The sequence below is a fragment of the Peromyscus eremicus genome, chromosome 2 (assembly GCF_949786415.1).
Source record: "Peromyscus eremicus chromosome 2, PerEre_H2_v1, whole genome shotgun sequence".
Lineage (NCBI taxonomy): Eukaryota > Metazoa > Chordata > Mammalia > Rodentia > Cricetidae > Peromyscus > Peromyscus eremicus.
Genome location: NC_081417.1, coordinates 77,573,952 through 77,591,352, shown reverse-complemented (window position 1 = coordinate 77,591,352; position 17,401 = coordinate 77,573,952). Strand labels below are relative to the sequence as shown.

The 17,401-nt window shown below is 40.3% G+C and overlaps 1 protein-coding gene across 6 annotated transcripts in view; it reads right to left on the bottom strand.

Moving 5' to 3' along the window:
* The window catches only part of Musk (muscle associated receptor tyrosine kinase), a 91,177-nt gene that overhangs the window by 36,626 nt on the left and 37,150 nt on the right, over nucleotides 1–17,401 (bottom strand). For 3 of the 6 annotated variants that reach the window (XM_059255772.1, XM_059255773.1, XM_059255776.1), the window contains exons 6-7: nucleotides 13,007–13,036; nucleotides 6,488–6,612 (exon numbers count right to left, since the gene is read on the bottom strand). In XM_059255772.1, coding sequence (XP_059111755.1) covers nucleotides 6,488–6,612; nucleotides 13,007–13,036 — 155 coding nt within the window. The remainder of the gene's footprint in view (nucleotides 1–6,487; nucleotides 6,613–13,006; nucleotides 13,037–17,401) is intronic. The other 3 variants (XM_059255774.1, XM_059255775.1, XM_059255777.1) reach the window with 1 other exon arrangement.

Here is a 17,401-nt window from a genome sequence, read left to right as displayed (position 1 = left end):
TCCTCCTCTTCTTCTTCTTCTTCTTCTTCTTCTTCTTCTTCTTCTTCTTCTTCTTCTTCTTCTTCTTCTTCTCTCCCTGCCTCCTCTCTCTCTCTCTCTCTCTCTCTCTCTCTCTCTCTCTCTCTCCACCTCTCCCCCCGTGATGTGTGTATGTGTACATGGGCAAGGGTGTACATGGGGTGCCACAGTGCATGTGTGGAGGTCAGAGAACAACTTTGGATGTCTAGCCTTGCTTTCTACATTGTTTGAAACAGTGTCTCATGCCTACTGTATACAGCAGCTTTGGAGACTGTCCATCTCTGCCTCCCACCTCCCTGTAGTGGCTCTGGGATTACGGATGCAAACTTTCACTTCCAACTTTTATGTGGGTTCTGGGGATCAAACTGTCCTCACACCATGTGCTTTTCAGCTACACTCTTCCCCAGTCTATGACGAGTGTTCTTCTTAACTACTTGATGGCGAGCTGTCTCCAGCACTGGACATTGTCCATAGCAATTAGGTAATGAAGTGTTGTCCAAGTCTCTCCTCTGTCTTGCCATTCTCTACCCTCATTACTAGTCTCCATCACTGGGAAAACTTTCTAGGTCAGATCAAACATTATGGTATCCCCCTGCCCCCCGGGTAAGTAGCCTGGTCTCTATGAGAAACTGAAGAAGCAGAGAGAAATATCTTTAAGAGGTATGCATTCATACTAGCATAAGAGCTCAACCAGCAAAGAGCTTGGCTTAGTAGCATAAGAACCTGAGTTTGATCTCCAGAATTCACACACACACACACACACACACACACACACACACACAACACACCACCACCACCACCACCACCAACAACAACAACAAAAACAAAACAAAACAAAACAACTAAAAAACCCCAAAGAGCTGACGTGTGCTTGTAATTCCAGAACTGGAGAAACCTAGACAATGGACACTCGAGCCTCTCTTCCCTGCCCCTCTCCACACATGTGAAGTATGCACTCAGGAATTTCTGCTGAATTCTTTGTTATCATATTTCTCAGAAGACCAACATCTTATAGATGTAAGTTTCTGTGTTAGGTCTAAGCAGCTGGACATCTTTAAACACAAACTCTCCCTGATTTTACTTCAAAACAACAATGTGAGACAGGCTGAAGTCTGAACTTCTACGGTCAGTTGGCGAACTTGGTGTGTTTTGCATTTTCTGTCTTGTTTACGAGGATCATCCCTTTCCAGTTTATAGAAGTGGAGTGGGGGGGAACTGCTGCTTTTCTTCTTTGCCAAGCTGGTTCCCTCCTTAGAGAAGAAAAGCTGTGCAGTACAACGCAGCAACTGAGAACCGAACAGCCCCCAACTGCCTAGGCTGCCAATGCGTTTCCTGTTCACACCTAAGCAAGTCATTCCTCAACCCTTCCCCGAGGTCACGAGGTCAGTGAAAACATGCCTCCCAGAAAGCAGAAGAGCTCTTCAAGCCGCCTGACCTCTCCAGGGGGCTCCCTCCAAGTGCTGAAATAGTTGAGTGGAGAGAGCAGACCATCCAAAGCTCAAGGATGATGTGGCTTCTAAGTGCTTTTCCTCCTGCGTCCAGAGGCCTCACTTGACTCCCTCAGTGACTCACGCACAGCAGGCCTTGTTAGTCATAGTTTGAGTCTGTTTTTCTTTCTTCATCGCTCACCCCAACTAACAGTTTAGTATTTTTGATGATCTAAAAATAAAAGCAACCCTCTGCCCTCTATTTGGATCATTTTGCCCCCTTGCTGGGTTTTAAAAGATCAAAGGGATGAGTTCAGATTATTGTCATGACCTTTTACCAAGGTATGCTCAAAGACTACTGGTACAGTGGCCTTGCAAGTTTATCCGTAGCCTGTATGGATCTGACTAACTTTGTATTGAAAATATTTCAAAAGTATGTTTATATTGAACATGTATGAGATTTTTTTAAACCTGTCATTATTTCCTAAATAAAACTGTGTAATAGTTATTTCCATAGCATTTGTACCAAGAGATGATTTAAAGTATAGGGAAGAATATGCACAAATAGTACACCATCAGACACAAGGGACTTGAGCACCCAAGGTTTTTGTTATCCATGGAGGGCCTAGAACCATTATCCCACGTTAAGCAGGGGCTGGCTGGACTTAACTCAGGTGATTATATCTGGCATTTATAGTGAGGATGTTTTTGCCAAGTCACTCAGATTCACTTAACTAAAGAAGCCAGAGTGAGTTCTCTTCTCTGGCTAGAACATTCTGTCTTTCTGATAGTGATGACTTTTGTAAGGAGGTAGATGGATCTGTTCATTTGCTTGACTGTGGCAATTATTTCACCAAGCATATTGCATAAAAATATCATTCTTATACCTTAAACATATTACAGAAAAATATAATAGAGAAGTATTTGGGAACTGCAGAGATGACTCAGTGGTTGAAGCATGGAGTGCTCTTGCAGAAGACCCAAGTTCGGATCTCAGCACCCACAGCACAATAGGCAATATACAGTTGCCTGTAACTCCAGCTCCAGAGAATCTGATGCTCTTTTCTGAACTCCATGGGCACCTGCACTCACACATACACAAACCTACAAGCACACACACATACATGTACATGGAATGAAAACTAAAATAATTTTTTAAGAGGAAACACTTTTAAAAGAGGCAGTTAAAAGAGGAAGTTCTATCATATAATAACACCTGAGATGATGAATACCTGTACAGCATTTGTATGCATCATTAATCCATTAACAATGCCATCTTGAGATAATCTACCTATAGCCATAGATAGTTGGGTAATATCATAACTTCACTGAACACTCCAAAGTTCACATACTCGAAACCAAAATCATGTTACTTTAAAAATCTGGGTGAAATATGGTTATCTATAAGAATATTTAAAAACACAATCTTCAAAATATATGTTCTATCTATTTTTTTTACAAAATTCTTTTAACAAAACTATGTCAACTTTTATAAATTTTTAGGAATCATGTATACTGGACAAAGCAAGAAAGATAGTTTTTCTAATTTTTTAGTTAAATGTTTATATAACAGTTCTTATTAGAATAACTTTCAATAAATATGGTTCGAGAACATACAAAGACTTTCTTTTTTAAAACAGTAAGCTCCTAGGCATGGTGGCACATGCCATTAACCCTAGCACTTAGGCAGCAAAAGCAGGCAGATCTCAGTGACTCTAGGACAGCCTGGTCTACATAGTGAATTCCAGGACAGCCAGGGCTACACAGAGGAAACCCCATCTCAAAAAAAAAAAAATAAAAGAAAAAAGAAATCATTTTTTAAAATAGTAAGCTATTCTTTATCCCCATCAATTTACTATATTCACTATAGTAAAAGAAAATAAACAAATCTGTCATGCCCAAGTTTATCTGACTACAAGTTTCCATGAAAAAATAACATTTCCATGGGAAGAAAGAAGATGTATCTTCATCAAGTTGAGGAACACTGCTTGGCTTTCTTCTACTCTTGTGTCTCTGGCTGTCCAGTGTTTTAGTTTGCATGGGAGATGTGGAACAGTCTCATCTTCTGTAGTGTTATAGGCTTATTACCATGTTAACGTGACTAGCCATCGTGCGTCACATGAGCACTTTGCGTAACATCCTTAGTTATTCAATATTAGTTATCCTAATATTCTGATGTTTCCTTACTCTCCTGAGGGATGCTAAATCTAGTCGAGTTGACTCTGACTATTATCCATCACAGAGAGGAATCTGTTGACTGGGAGTCTGAGTAGAAAGAATGTAGAGGAGAGAGAAGCTATCCTTAAAGGTACAGCAGGGTAAGTGTCTCAGTTTTAGAGATTTGCATTGTACCCTCTTCACTTCAGGCCCTGCACCAAAGAAAAGTACACAAGCTTGCCAGGCGATTCCATAAGGCTGGCTTAACATTGACCTTGGAACATGATCTTGATAGCTCACTGAAAGAACAGGCTGCTCCCAGTTTAGAAAATAGATACAATAATCCAGAACAGAAAATAGAGCAAGATGAAACAGCACAGTGAAACAAAAAAGTGGTGCTGAAATGCCATGTTCTCCAGTAATTGATACAATTGATGAAGAGGAATTCTATTGACTTCAATTGCATCTACACCAAAGCAATGAAAATATGTTTCTTTACCTCATAATCACAGTCTCAATACTGTGATACTTAGGTTTGTCTTTTGTTTTGTCAAATTGACACAGGCATCTGGGAGGAGTGAACCTCAACTGAAGAGTTGCCTCTATCATATTGGCCTATAGGCAAGTCTGTGGGGACATTTTTTTGATTAATAGTTGATATGGAAGGGACCAGCCTACTGTGGGTGTTACCATCCCTAGGCAGGTAATCCAGGGGTGTATAAAAAAACAGACTGAGCAAGCTATGGAGAGTAAGCAAGTAAGCAGCATTCCATCATGGCTTCTGCTTCAGTTCTTGCCTCCAGGTTTCTGCCTGAGTTCCTGCCTTCCTGTCATGATGGACTATAAGCTGTCAGCTTAAAGTTGCTATTGGTCACAGCATTTTTATCACAGCAACAGAAATCAAACTAAGATAAAACAAGAAGTATATTTACACCAAACACAAATAGACAACAGGCAATGTTTAAAATATATGACAATAATAGTCCTGATTAATTTCCCTTTCTAGATACCATAAACTAGCTATTATATATGAACCTTTATACTCAAAAGAAATTTAAATTCTAGAAAAAAGTTTAACAGGTAAAAAAATTTAGAGTATTATACTTCCCCTGAGACACTTCCCAACTTCAGAAAGTTCAAATTTTCTTTTGGTTGTCTTTAAGGAGTGAGAAGAGAAATTAAAATGTAACAATCATAAAATATAGACAATAATCAGATAAAATAAAGAAATGTTTCAAAGTGCTAGTTATCAGGATCATGTTAGTGTGAGCTGTAAGTGAAATATCCATGTGAAGTATTACATCCATGCAATAATCACTGAGTGTATCCAAGGAGCTTCGAAACTAAGGTGGTCCAAGATTAGAGGTAGTCCTTAGATCCCGAAAGAATGGAGCAAGAATTATTTCCGAGGAAAGTACCATTCTCCATCCCTCAAATTTGACATCTTCTTTCTAATACAGTGAATAGTGGTTACTCAAAATAACTAGGCACACAAGAGAGCAGGGCACAATGAAGCAAACCCACGGGTCAATAGACAATAGAAGCAGCCTTGCAACTGAGTCCCATGTCAGAAAAAGGGAAGTGGAAGTTGCTTCAGGGACCTCTGCAGGTCTTTCTGACTCACGGTGGCCGCTGCACCCCTTATCTATACATTCACTCATCTGTACTCACACTAACCTCCTTGATGCTCCTCCAACAGACCATGTCTACACCCTCATCTCAGAGACTTCATCTAGTAATGTTCCAGCATGTATCCACATAGCCTCCCCTGTCATCATACCCAGACATCTGCCCAGTTGTCTTTGTCTCCGTTAAACTCAACCACCCTATTCAAACTGGAATCTTTCTTCTAAGGTCCGACTTTGTGTCTCATTCCCGGCTTTATGTTTATTATTTTTTGTCATAGTTGACACAGTCCACACACAATATACATTCTTTCTCTGATTTTATTCTCTGTCCTTTCTCACCAGAATGGAAGCTCTTTGACATCAGGGAAGGTCTCCCATTTTGCTTGCTGTTGTTTCCATGGGGCCTAGACTAGTACTTGATATTCAGATGCTCAACATGGGTTTGTAAAATGAATGAGTGAATTCATGTACATAAAGTGCTTAGAAGAGGGCCTGGCTCAATTAATCATGTAACCACATTAGCTATTATTATAACTATTAAAAATGCAGAAAAACATATTGAACTGGTATAGATGGGTTATAATTCTGGATTACTTTCCATTAAAGTAATCTCCACCAGTGAACTGGTCTTTTCCTGGTACATTTTATGAAAATTATTTCAGTTGTGGGAAGGACTTGTAAGTATTTCTCTTTTATACAAAAAAAGCAAAGGAAGTATTCTGTTTTTTACACGATACAGGGAAAAACACAAACTCCCAGGGTTTAATGTCAGTGGTTTCTGGAACAGAAAATTGCTTCAAATACTGGTACAAGTATATAGACATAGATAGAAATGTAACATTATGTCATAGTTACTTTTCTATTGCTGTGATAAAAATGCTATGACAAAGGCAGTTTATGAAAGATAACATTTAACTTGGGGCTTATAGTTTCAGAGAGGTAGAGTCTATGATGGTGGAGCAAAAGCATGATAGGAATAGCTGAACTTACATCTTGATTCATAAGTTGGAAGCAGAGAGAGAGAGTGACAGAGGGAATAGCCTTTTGAAACCCCAAAGCCTGCCCCCAGTGACACACTTTCTCAAAAAGCCATACCTCCTAATTCTTCTCAAACAGTTCCTCCAAGTAGGGATCAACCATGTGAGGCTATGGGAGCTGTTCTCATTGAAATCACCACACACTACAGGTACATGCTATGTCCGGAAATTCATCACCAGTGGGTCTTCCCCCAAATAATCCCAAGCACAAGGCACTCACAGCATTTCCGTTTTCAATCCAGCTGATGGTGGGGACAGGGATGCCTATTGCTGTGCAGCGTAGGGTTACAAAGGAACCAAAGGTGACATTGTGGGACTCAGGAGCACGCAGGATTCTTGCAAAAACTGTTAGGAAGACAAAGAGCATGAGAGATTGTTCCTTATGAAATGGCTAAGCAAGATAGGACTTTCAAAACTGCAGTCACATGGTATGCCCCTGAGTGTGATCAACCCTTCAGTGTTGCTGGGCTTGGCCTCCAGCCTCTTTGGTCTATGATCTTGCTTTTCTCACCACCCCAGGCCACACTGAGCTTATTTACAACATAGAAGTTTGTATTTGTTATATTTCAGCTTAGAACATTCATGCTCATGTCTTCATGTGATGGGTTCCTTATATGTATAACTCGGGTCTCATTTTAAAGGACATTTTCTTAGACCGTAGTCATCCAACACATAGTACATCTTTGTCATTCTATTGTATGATCTTTACACACTCACTGCTATCTGATACTCTTTTAGTCAGTTCCTACTTATCTGTTCTTCAGTTCTCACATTAGATTGTCTTAGCCTGTTTTGTTCACTACTGGATTAAGTGCCCAGAGGCATTCAGGATCAAAATGAGCACAGGACACTATTTTAGTGGATTAAAGAAATGATTAATGTTTTTATCCTCAACTCTATCATGGCATAGTAGGGAGAATAAATCCAAATATATCACACATTTCAGAGAGTTGGATGATATACTGGGGAAAAGGAAAGGGATATTTTAGATAAATGTGAGGAGGAGAATTAGCCATTTGCATTCCTTAAGGTTACAATCTTTGCTGATTAAAAAAAAATCAGTTCTTCGGATTTAGCAGTTTTATCTTGAATTAAAGAAAGAGGTGGAAACTCAGAATGAACTGGAGAGCACAGTTTACAAGATTGATGAGATTTCTGCTCTTCTTTATAAACCGAATCCCCATTAATTTTATTTATTTCCTCAGTAAGAACAGGAATGGTAATAAGCTTGGTCTCAGGTCTTCTGATGTCAAATCCAATGTTCTTTTAAACTATTATGAAATCTTTTTGTTTTCCTATTATATTGTCAACATATTTTATGCTCTCTTCTGTTGTTTTCTAGGGCATGAGCCCAGAGCATGACAGGGATTCTAAACCCCAGTTAGCACAGCACTTTGAAACTTCGTTCTTCTAGTTCACCGAAATCCACGGAGTTTGTGTGGACACGGCAGGAAACACACAGAACAATCATAGCAAGGCTAGAGCTCAGCAGGAGTATTTCTGACTTTTGATACACTCTTTATAAGGTTACATAATTCAAAGGTATAAAAATATGATCTTTCTTGACAACTGGGTCTTCAGTGCAAAATTGAAGTAGCTTGGCTTCCTATCTTTTGATATTTAAGACTCTAAGACATGCATTATTTATAACATCATTTGGGCTGATTGCAAAATCTCTGATGGTCTATTTTAAGTATGTAAATGTTGTACACAAAAGTCAGGAGGAGAATGGGAAAGTGTCATCTTCAAAAACAACAGTGGTTAAGAAAAAAAAAGTTTCAAAAAATGTGTTGAATGTTTAGCATGCAGTTGAACCTGCCTCTTAAAACCAAAATTGAGGGCTAGAGATGTAGTTCAATTGGTAGAGTGATTGCCTAGGCTATACAAAGCCCTGGGTTCAGTCCTCAGCACCATAAAAACCAGATGCTGTAATAGCACATGTCTGTAATCCCGGCAGTGGGTAGGTGGAGGCAGGAGGATTTGGAGTCCAAAGTCATCCTCAGCTACAGGGGAGTTTGAGGCCATCCTGGACCACATGAGATGATGTCTAAAAATAATAATAATAACAAAAACAACAATACCCTGGCTTTAGAAAGTCCTGGAGTCTAATTAAATATGCAACAAAAAATCAGAGTAAACAACGCCCTGGAGTTCATGTCTGTCAAATCCAAAATGCAGAAAACTTAAAATGGTAGATTATTTAGTTGCCTTGATCAATAAGTAGCAGGAGGAAAGCGATGTGTTACAGGCTGAGGGAGGTTTAAGGACAATATCACCCAAGTGCTCTTTTTGGATTCTTGTTTGCCGAGCTTAATCCTAGTTCACAGGCCATGTGCTTTTGATGGCCAGCTCTAGGCTGAGAGGCATCCTAGCAGGGGGCATCTACATACTCTTCTTGTTCTCTGGTGATAGTAATCGAGACCTAGGCCAGGCCACACATCTGATCCTGTTTGTCACATGTGGCTGGGACAGTGCATGCAGGGATTGGCACTGCAGTTTTCGAGTTGAGTCACTGTAATCAGTACCACATGGGGTCCACGGCCTCTGAGCACTGAAAACAGTGAGATGCTTGAGACCTGGAGTTGGATCATTTTGGTCTCATTCATACTAGAAAAGTGCTCTAATGACTTGACTGTGCCCTTGGATTTGAAATGAGAGCCTTTTAGATGGAAATTAGGACAATAAAAAAAATGGAGAAATAGGGAATCCAGATTCTTTCTACTGTTTTGATTTATAGAAGCAAATCTTTTAGTTGGGGAACTTGGAATTCTTCTTGGAAATTTAGTAACCAGGGTGGGTGTATTGTGTTCTGATTCACAGCTTTTCTTTTTCTTTGGCTGCTAATGCATTATGTGGATTGTCATTTAGGCTCATTGCAAAACCCTTGATGATCCATATTGCACAACACAGCTAGGCATAAAGTGAGAGAGTGACTAGACCAGCCAGCTATTCCTGACAGTTCATCATGATTTTGAACTTAATTGATTCCCTATACTGCCTCATCCCCAACTTCCTATGGGCCCCATTTGGGTACATGTCATGGGTACTGTTGGCCACATAGGTAGTAGCTCCATGAATGTAAAACTGCTAATAAAGTTATTTTCTTTCTCCAAAGTGGGCTTCATCGTTCAGTGCAGTGTGCTGAGAGAAGAAAGTGACCGGTGGTTACAGTGAAGCGAGTCCATCCCGCACTCCTGGGTTCTCTCCAAGAGGTAGGACTCAGCCCTCCCTTTGCAGTATTGACAGACAGCTTCAATTCTTCCCTTCCCTTTCCCTCTACTCCCAAAGGAGCTTCTAAATGCTGTTCATGTCTTTTGGCTTACACTGAGATGTCCTGCTATCATACTGTCCTTCATGCCCCCTCACTCTGTTTATGTTTCATCATATACTTAGCACCACTGACACCTGTGGGTCCCTTTATGTGTATTTTGATTGCCCCTCTCCATGCGATGGAAACATAGCAACGTCTGGCTCTGTTTTGTTCATTACTGCAGGCTGACTCACATACATGTTGGTCTGTGTCTATCTCCAGATGTGCCCTGGGACAGGGTACGTAATCAATTAATATTTATTAAATGAGTGAGTGAGTAGATGAGTGAGTGAATGAGCAGGCGAGTGAGGGAGTGACTTTTCTGGTGAGACCAGGCAAATGAAGTTCTCTATAATATGTGCATCTCAGCCCGGCTAGACCACCATTCTCTTGGGTACCCTACCTAAATGAAGGAAAGAGCTTGCTATGCAGTTGAAAGCCTACCAGATCAGGACTTCTCCACCCAAACATTAAGACGTGAGGTGTGAAAGGTTGGGAAGGTAAGAATGAAAACCAGAAGTTAGGTGAGTCTCCTTGTTAGTTGGACCAGAGAGCTTTGTTTTTGAACTCAGCTTTATCAGCAGTGAAGCTCCCATGTTTTTACCCATCTGTATTTGTTTCCAGTTCTAAATGTGAAAGGTGAAGATGGGCTGAGAGAAATTCCAACCATTTAACAGCCACTGACAACAATCCTAGCAGCTGCAATCAACAATAAAAGTCAGACTAACTTCATCCCCTGCGATAATGAACTTGGATATAGTTCGATAGCAAAACCCATTGCCTTAGTGGGTAGCCACAAGCTGAAATGCGTTCTAGGTCATTAGTCCAAAGCACAATGTGGTCTGTTTCTTAGCCAATAAAATGCACGTCAAATGTCTTCATTTTGTAGTTTATTTTTATGTTAGAAAATATGTTTTGTTATATAAACAAATAAACTGCTGAACAGAAGTTTGAAGTTATTTAATAATTTTGGGGAAACTTTGTAAGTATTCTGACATTATACCACTCCTCTTGCTACTGATAATCTTATTTATCACTGTCCAACTCACTATTCTCTCTTTCTTATTCACGTCCCTGTGGGCAAGTATGTTATTATTTACCAGCTCCATGAAAAACAGGCATAGGCAATATTTAACCCCTGGTTTTCTCTTAGGGAACTAGTCACATGCTTTGGGCTTTATATCTCTTGGGCAAACTTGCAGACCTATCTGAAGGTTGGAAACCCGACATCAAAACTGTGCTGAAGGGGCCAGCAATTCCCACCTTGTTTATAACAAACACAGCTGTAGTCCTTCTGGCCTCACCCTGAACACCTGCCATCTCTGTTTTTCAAACTACTTTCAGATCCATAGTCAGCCCTATGGTCGTCCTTTTAACGGGTGGTGTGTATTCCGGAGATAAGGTCATCGTACGGTCTGAAATTGTTCTTGTAAAGCCATGGAAAACTCAGGGAACAGGAGACCTAGACCAAGTCCAGAAATAACAGATGCTCTAGTGGTTAGAGTGTAGCCCCCTTCTTGGGTAGAGGGCAGTTCAAAAGGATTTCTCAAGTTTGGGCTGTTTTTCTTTCTGAGGGCTCTTTCAAAGGATGTTGTGAGATCTCATGAATTTTATTTTCTCTTACTCTTTCCCTTCTGTATTATTTCCTACCCTCCCTTGAAGATGCTTTTTGTTTGTTTTTGTTTTGTTTTGCTTTGCTTTAAGGTTTCAAACAACCCGTGGCTAGCAGGAGTAAAGGGAAGAGGGAGACGACTGAAAACTGACCCAGAGTACCAGGGGGGATGCTTTTACTTGATGTGTGTTGTAAAAAACCTAGTTTCTAGAAAAAGGAAAACATTTCAAATACGGATTAAATACTTCTTATGGTTTAAATCTAAATGTCCTCCATGTGTTCACATGATCGAACCCTTTGTCTGCAACTGCTAATACTGCTATGAGAGCTTTGGGATTCTTCTTCTTTTGAAGATGGATTTTGTTATTTTAGTTATGTGTACATGTGTGGGTATGTGTATAGGATGTGCTCCTATGAGTGCAGGTACCTGAGGACTCCAGAAAAGGATGTCAGAGACCCTGGTGCTGGAGCTAGAGGCAGTCGTGAACCTCCCAATACGAATGAAAGTTGGGTCCTCTGTAAAAGCAATGCATGCTCTTAACCACTGAGCCATCTCTCGGGCCCAGGGTCTGGATTGTTAAGGACATGCAGGTTAGCTAGCAGAACTAGGTCCCTGGGGGCAGATCCTGAAGACTGGCTGCATTTTGTGGTGCTGGTTCAAGCTCTCTGCTTCCTGACCCACCGTGAGGTGGGGGGCTGTCATCTCACACCTTTGCAGCTACAGATGGAGTATAGCAGCCCTGATGTCTTCCCTGCGGAGATGATTTGCATCCCCTGGATTTCTAGGCAAGTGAACCCTCTCATAGGTAAGGCTGCTTCAGTCAGCTATCTTGTCATGGCAGCGAGATGAATAGCTAATACAGTGTCGCTCATCTGAAATTTTAAAATCCAAAAGTTTTGGAGTGCCAACGACTCTCAACAAGTTTCCATTTTGAAGCACGCTAGATCGAATTCAGATCTTCAGATTTAGAATGCTCAGCTGCTCAAGTCTGAGCAAATAGTCCATTATCTGAAAAACTCTGAAACCTGAAACACTTCTGATGCCAAGCATTTGAGGCAAAGGGTACTTAATCGATTACATTTGTGTCTGTAAAATGAGGAGACGTTGTTTTAAACAAGAGCAGCCTAAGATAGATCCCCAGAACCAAACTGTGTGACCTGAGGACGTGTGTTTGTATGCTGAGATGACCAGAGTTTGGGTAAGAAGAGCGCCAATCATAGCCTCACTGGGAAACAGGCACTTCTCATGATGGGAGAAGTTGTTGTATAAGAGCAGTTTCCCAGACAAAGTTCATTTCCAGCTGCTTTTTCTTCCTGAATATGGTTCATGAACTGTACATTTCCATGTCAATGAAAATAAAACCACTTTATTTTTAGTGACTTAGAGAATGCATTAAACTCCTCATCAAATTGAAAGGTTGGTAACCAAACACCTATGTCAGTTTTAACACTTCTCCAAAATTTTAACACATCCATCCCCCACCCCCAAATAAACTTCTGCTCTGACCTGTGTGGGTTCATTCTCTTGCCCATTCTTTTCATTTTATTTCATGTTGTGATTTTAGAATTTTGATTGCATGATTCCAACACGTTTCTGGAGTCAATGTTCTCCTAAGCGATGTGACTGGTCCATAACCCCAGTCTATAGGGAAGCAGCCCTTCCTCAGGTATACTGTTTAAGGCTACAGCTTCTTCTTCCCACAGGACAGTTGTCAATTCTTGACAAAATAATAGCACTTTAGATCAGGAAAATAAGCAACTGAAATACACTGTGCATGTAAAAAGAGACGGCAAGGCAGAAATAAGGGGGGAAATACCTTTAGTGTCCTGCTCAGGTTCACTGTCTTCTGTTAATAGGAACGGGACAAAACGGACACACAGAGAACAACACAAACAAAACAATGCATCGTGAGAAAGGAGATCTTAGACGTCAACTGTGCATGACTCATTAGAATCAATTTGTTTCTTATTTCAATAAGAAACAAATGCCATGAAGGGAAAGTGCTGACCTTTTTTTTGCAAGCAAACTTATCCCATGGCATAAGATTCCAAATTACTACTTGTAGTCAGGCAGTATTAAACAGAAAATAAACTACAGCATACCCGAAGATGTAGCTCACTCATGCATTTTTGTTTTAATGTGGACAAGGACAATTCCTCCTTTCTTTCAAGTCAACAGAGTCCCTACTATTCTAGTGAATTCTGTTCCTCTGCTAGCTTGGCTTCTCGTCTTACCAGGCCCTGCTGTGAAGTCAGTGGTGTGGACTGTGGGATCTCAGCTATCATTTCTATGGCAATAGACTCGTGTTGTGGTAAACAGGGGATTAGGGGGTTTCTGCAGAACCAAAGCCTACCACCAACAAAGATCCGCAGCTCTCATTTAACCCCCAGAGGCAGCTCAGAGAATAGAGAAGAACAAAGCATTCTGGGAACAGATTAGCCAAGATTGCTCTGGGATAAAATTTTAAAAAAGAAGAAGAAGAAGAAGAAAAAAGAAGAAGAAAAAAAAAAACCCAAACTCTGAATTGGTTAGAAATAATTGAGAATTTGTGTACTTTTAGAAACTCTATCCAAGGGTAAATAGAAAATAAATTAGTTGTTCTAAAATGTTTACTATGACCAAAACACATGCAAACACCCACACAGAACCATAATTTCCCTTCCCAAAGGCTCATTTGTTCAAATCTATTTAGATCTTTTTAAGAATTAACTAAAGAAAAGCCAGTTGTAATATGTGGGTATATGGAAAAATAGTGATGCTGTTGGTAACCACTGTTTCTGACAGGAATAGCCTAGCATGGTTCTTCACAGATGGTGGATATTTCCGTACACGTCATACACCATTCACTGAGCTCTCGCCTCTATTTTTTATTTTTGCAAGCAAACTTATAACTGAACATCATTGATGTACCTGGGCCTATTTTACATATATATATAAAGACTCAGATTTACTGCCAGGACAGAACCAGGAATGCAACCTCTGCATTCAGGTTCAGACATGGCATCCTCTGCTTTAACTTGGTGTCATGGAAGCATCTCCATTTCATACTACACACCCAATCCCCTTAAAGTGAAATGTGTGTAAAATCTCCTATTAGATTTGACTCTGTCTGAACTCTCCTGCCTTCACCAAGGAAGTCAGTGGCATTTAGTTTTATTTTCTTGCTTTAAGAATCCAGACTAGAGGCTGCTTACAATATATAAATTGATGTTAATTACATTAAAGGATGAACCTTGAATCTGGATGGAGAATTGGGGTTTTTACGGCACTCCTAACAGTGGTAGGTAAGGCACAGAAGAAGCGTTTGTTTCTTCTGTACTGGACACTTGGAAACTGTAGAGTCTCTGTTTTGCTTTTGTTGCATTTTTATTGTTTGTTTTGTTTTGAGACAAGGTCTCACTGTGTATCCTAGACTGTGCCTGCACCCCGTCTTCCCATCCTGAATGCTAGCACTTTAGGTATGTCCCACCACACCTAGGAAGAGTTTCTGAGTGTACCACAGACATTACCAGAAGAGATAAACAGAGGTTCATCTTTGGGCCACATTATGTCTGACAAATTGTGAAAGGATGCCCCTGCCAGACACACACTGCAGCTAAACAAAACCAGCCGAAGAGATGTAACTGTCTGAGACTTGCTGTTTTCCAAAGAGCAAGCTTAAGGGGTTAGCCTGGGAGTTTCGCTTTCATATGTCTACTATGAAAACTCCTTTCTGTGCATAGATGCAAATCTCCACAAATGGCTTACATGCTTTGGCATTAACACACACACACATATAAATACATGCATACATAACTGAGGTTATCTCAGAGATGATTATGGAAGGCTAATCTATGAGAACCTATTGAAGCTTGTATGCACTCTTGTGAGTCAGCTTAGTAGCCATTACAAGGCCAAATTGCAGTCCTAATTTCTCCATATGACCCAGATGTCTGTAGTGTTTCCTTGTGACTTCTGAACTTGTTTTCTGCCAATTTTGAAAATCCCACCTCATGGTCTTCATTCTGATTTAAATGTTAAATTCTCATCTAATTGCTTTACATGTTATGCTCTGTTTTATCTTCCAAATAGATTTTTAATCTTCTGGGGAAGGCATAATGTTAGAACCAGGGCAACAACAAACTTCTGTTGTTCTTTTTTCTTCCTTGAAGTACAGAACTGTTTAAAATAAATAAAATACTACCATTTTTTAAAAGTTCTTCATCATTTGTTTAAGGGATGACTTGCCTTCTGCTTCCTTAGACTAGTTCAGGAGGGCAGTTAGGATGGACAATCAGCGCCTGCCTTGACTGACGACATGGTCTTTTCACTTTACTTCAACAACTAAGTTCAGTATCAGCTGACTATTTCCTTCAGTATGTTCATTCATAGAGAATGCAAGACCATTTCAGCAACCTGTTTTGACCAACTCTTTAAAAAAAAAAAAAAGGAGAGAAATATACTCTAAATCAGTCTCCTTGTAATTACTACCCATAAGTCCCATTTCCCACTTCTACCTACTGGGCAAGAATTGAAAAAATTTCCAGTGAATTTTTTCATGTTTCCAGATGTAATAGCCACAGCTCCTCAATCTGATTGTTAATTTTTTTGAACTTCCTTAGTTCTTCTTATCTTTAGTTACTCGGAATTCACTAATATACATGATGAGTCTAGTAACTCTAAGGAAAAGAAGCACTCTACACACTTTATGACTATGGATATAAATCTGCATGTTTTCATTTGTAGTTGTAGGATATGGTCAGCCAATCGAAGCCACTGAAGATCACAAATATCCTCCACTCAATTTCATTCTTTTTCTTATTAAGGTCTATCTCCCCAAATTCATCTATGCATGTGCATTTGTAAGATTATTCATCAGTTCATGGAATGAGGAGAAAATTGGAAAGGTTATCAAATGTTATACAGGAAGAAGAAAAGTAAAGATCCCCTGAGAAAAGACGAATGGTAAAATCACACAAGGCCATGTGGACCCTGTGGAGTGAATGAAGAACCAGAAGAAAGCAGACTGAAGTGTACGGATAGCCTGAAGTCTTCTGGCCACAAGAGGGAGAGGAGCCAAGAAGATAACAGGAATTCGACCAGTAAAGTTGAGGTCTCAGAGAGCTGAACACACACATTCTCTCTTCCTGGTTGGATGGCACTGAGACCTCATATTTCTGGGAAGAAATTATCACACACACACAAAAAATGTACGAAAGAAGACAGCGAGCGCTTGAAGGGGAAGCTAGTTGTGGCCTGGCCAGCTCTGTTGGAAAGTGTTAGGTATTTTAGAGAATTTGAGCAATAGCAAAGTCCTGAAATCGTGAAGGGAAAGAGTCCGACATGTATGTGAGATGCTGCTTTGAACGTGAGCATTTCGGAGTTTCCAGTTCTCCTAGTCCTTTTCTTAGCTCAGTGACTAGGACCCAATCAATGCAAGGGATGCAGCACATGGCGACAGTACAGAAGTTAAAGCAGCCTCTCGGTCTAGGCTACCTTGTTACAAGTCCATGCTGTACAATAGACTCATAATGGGTGTTTCTACTACAAAAGATGCTAGTGTGTGTGTGTATGTGTGTGTGTATGTGTGTGTGTGTGCCTGTACTTTAGTTACCTGTACATATGTCTACTAAAGTACCCTGTTTTCTAGATGGATAAAAAGCATGCCTTTAACTAGCACTTCCTTTACTCTTTTCAAACAATAACACACACACCCACTTCTTACGCAATCTGTGAAATTGAATTTCCATGAGGATGGAATTGCATCTCAGCCCTTTCACTAAGGTCAAATATATATAATGATACATAAACATTGCATGGAGATTATATTCAAGGCAGTGCTGGGTTCACAGTGCAAAATCATCTCATTAGAACAAATACACAGCAGTAGGAGAGAGGATGTCAACACTAAACTAGTATCTCAGCCAAAAAGAAGGTAGGCAGAACACAGTAGACAGGCAGGAACTGTTGAGTCCTGAGTCTCTCAACAGCAATTGAGGTCTGATTTAGATGATAGGTAGATAGATAGATAGATAGATAGATAGATAGATAGATAGATAGATAGTAAGTAGTGTCCACCTGAGGTTGGGAATGAGTAGCTCATGGCTTGAAAACAAAGGCAAGGATGAGATGTCCCTCCTTTTGAAAGGAAGGGGGAACACCCACAGTATTGCAGAATTCGGGTGCCTGTGGGACTTCTGGGTTGGACTCCAGAACATTACAGACTGGGGCC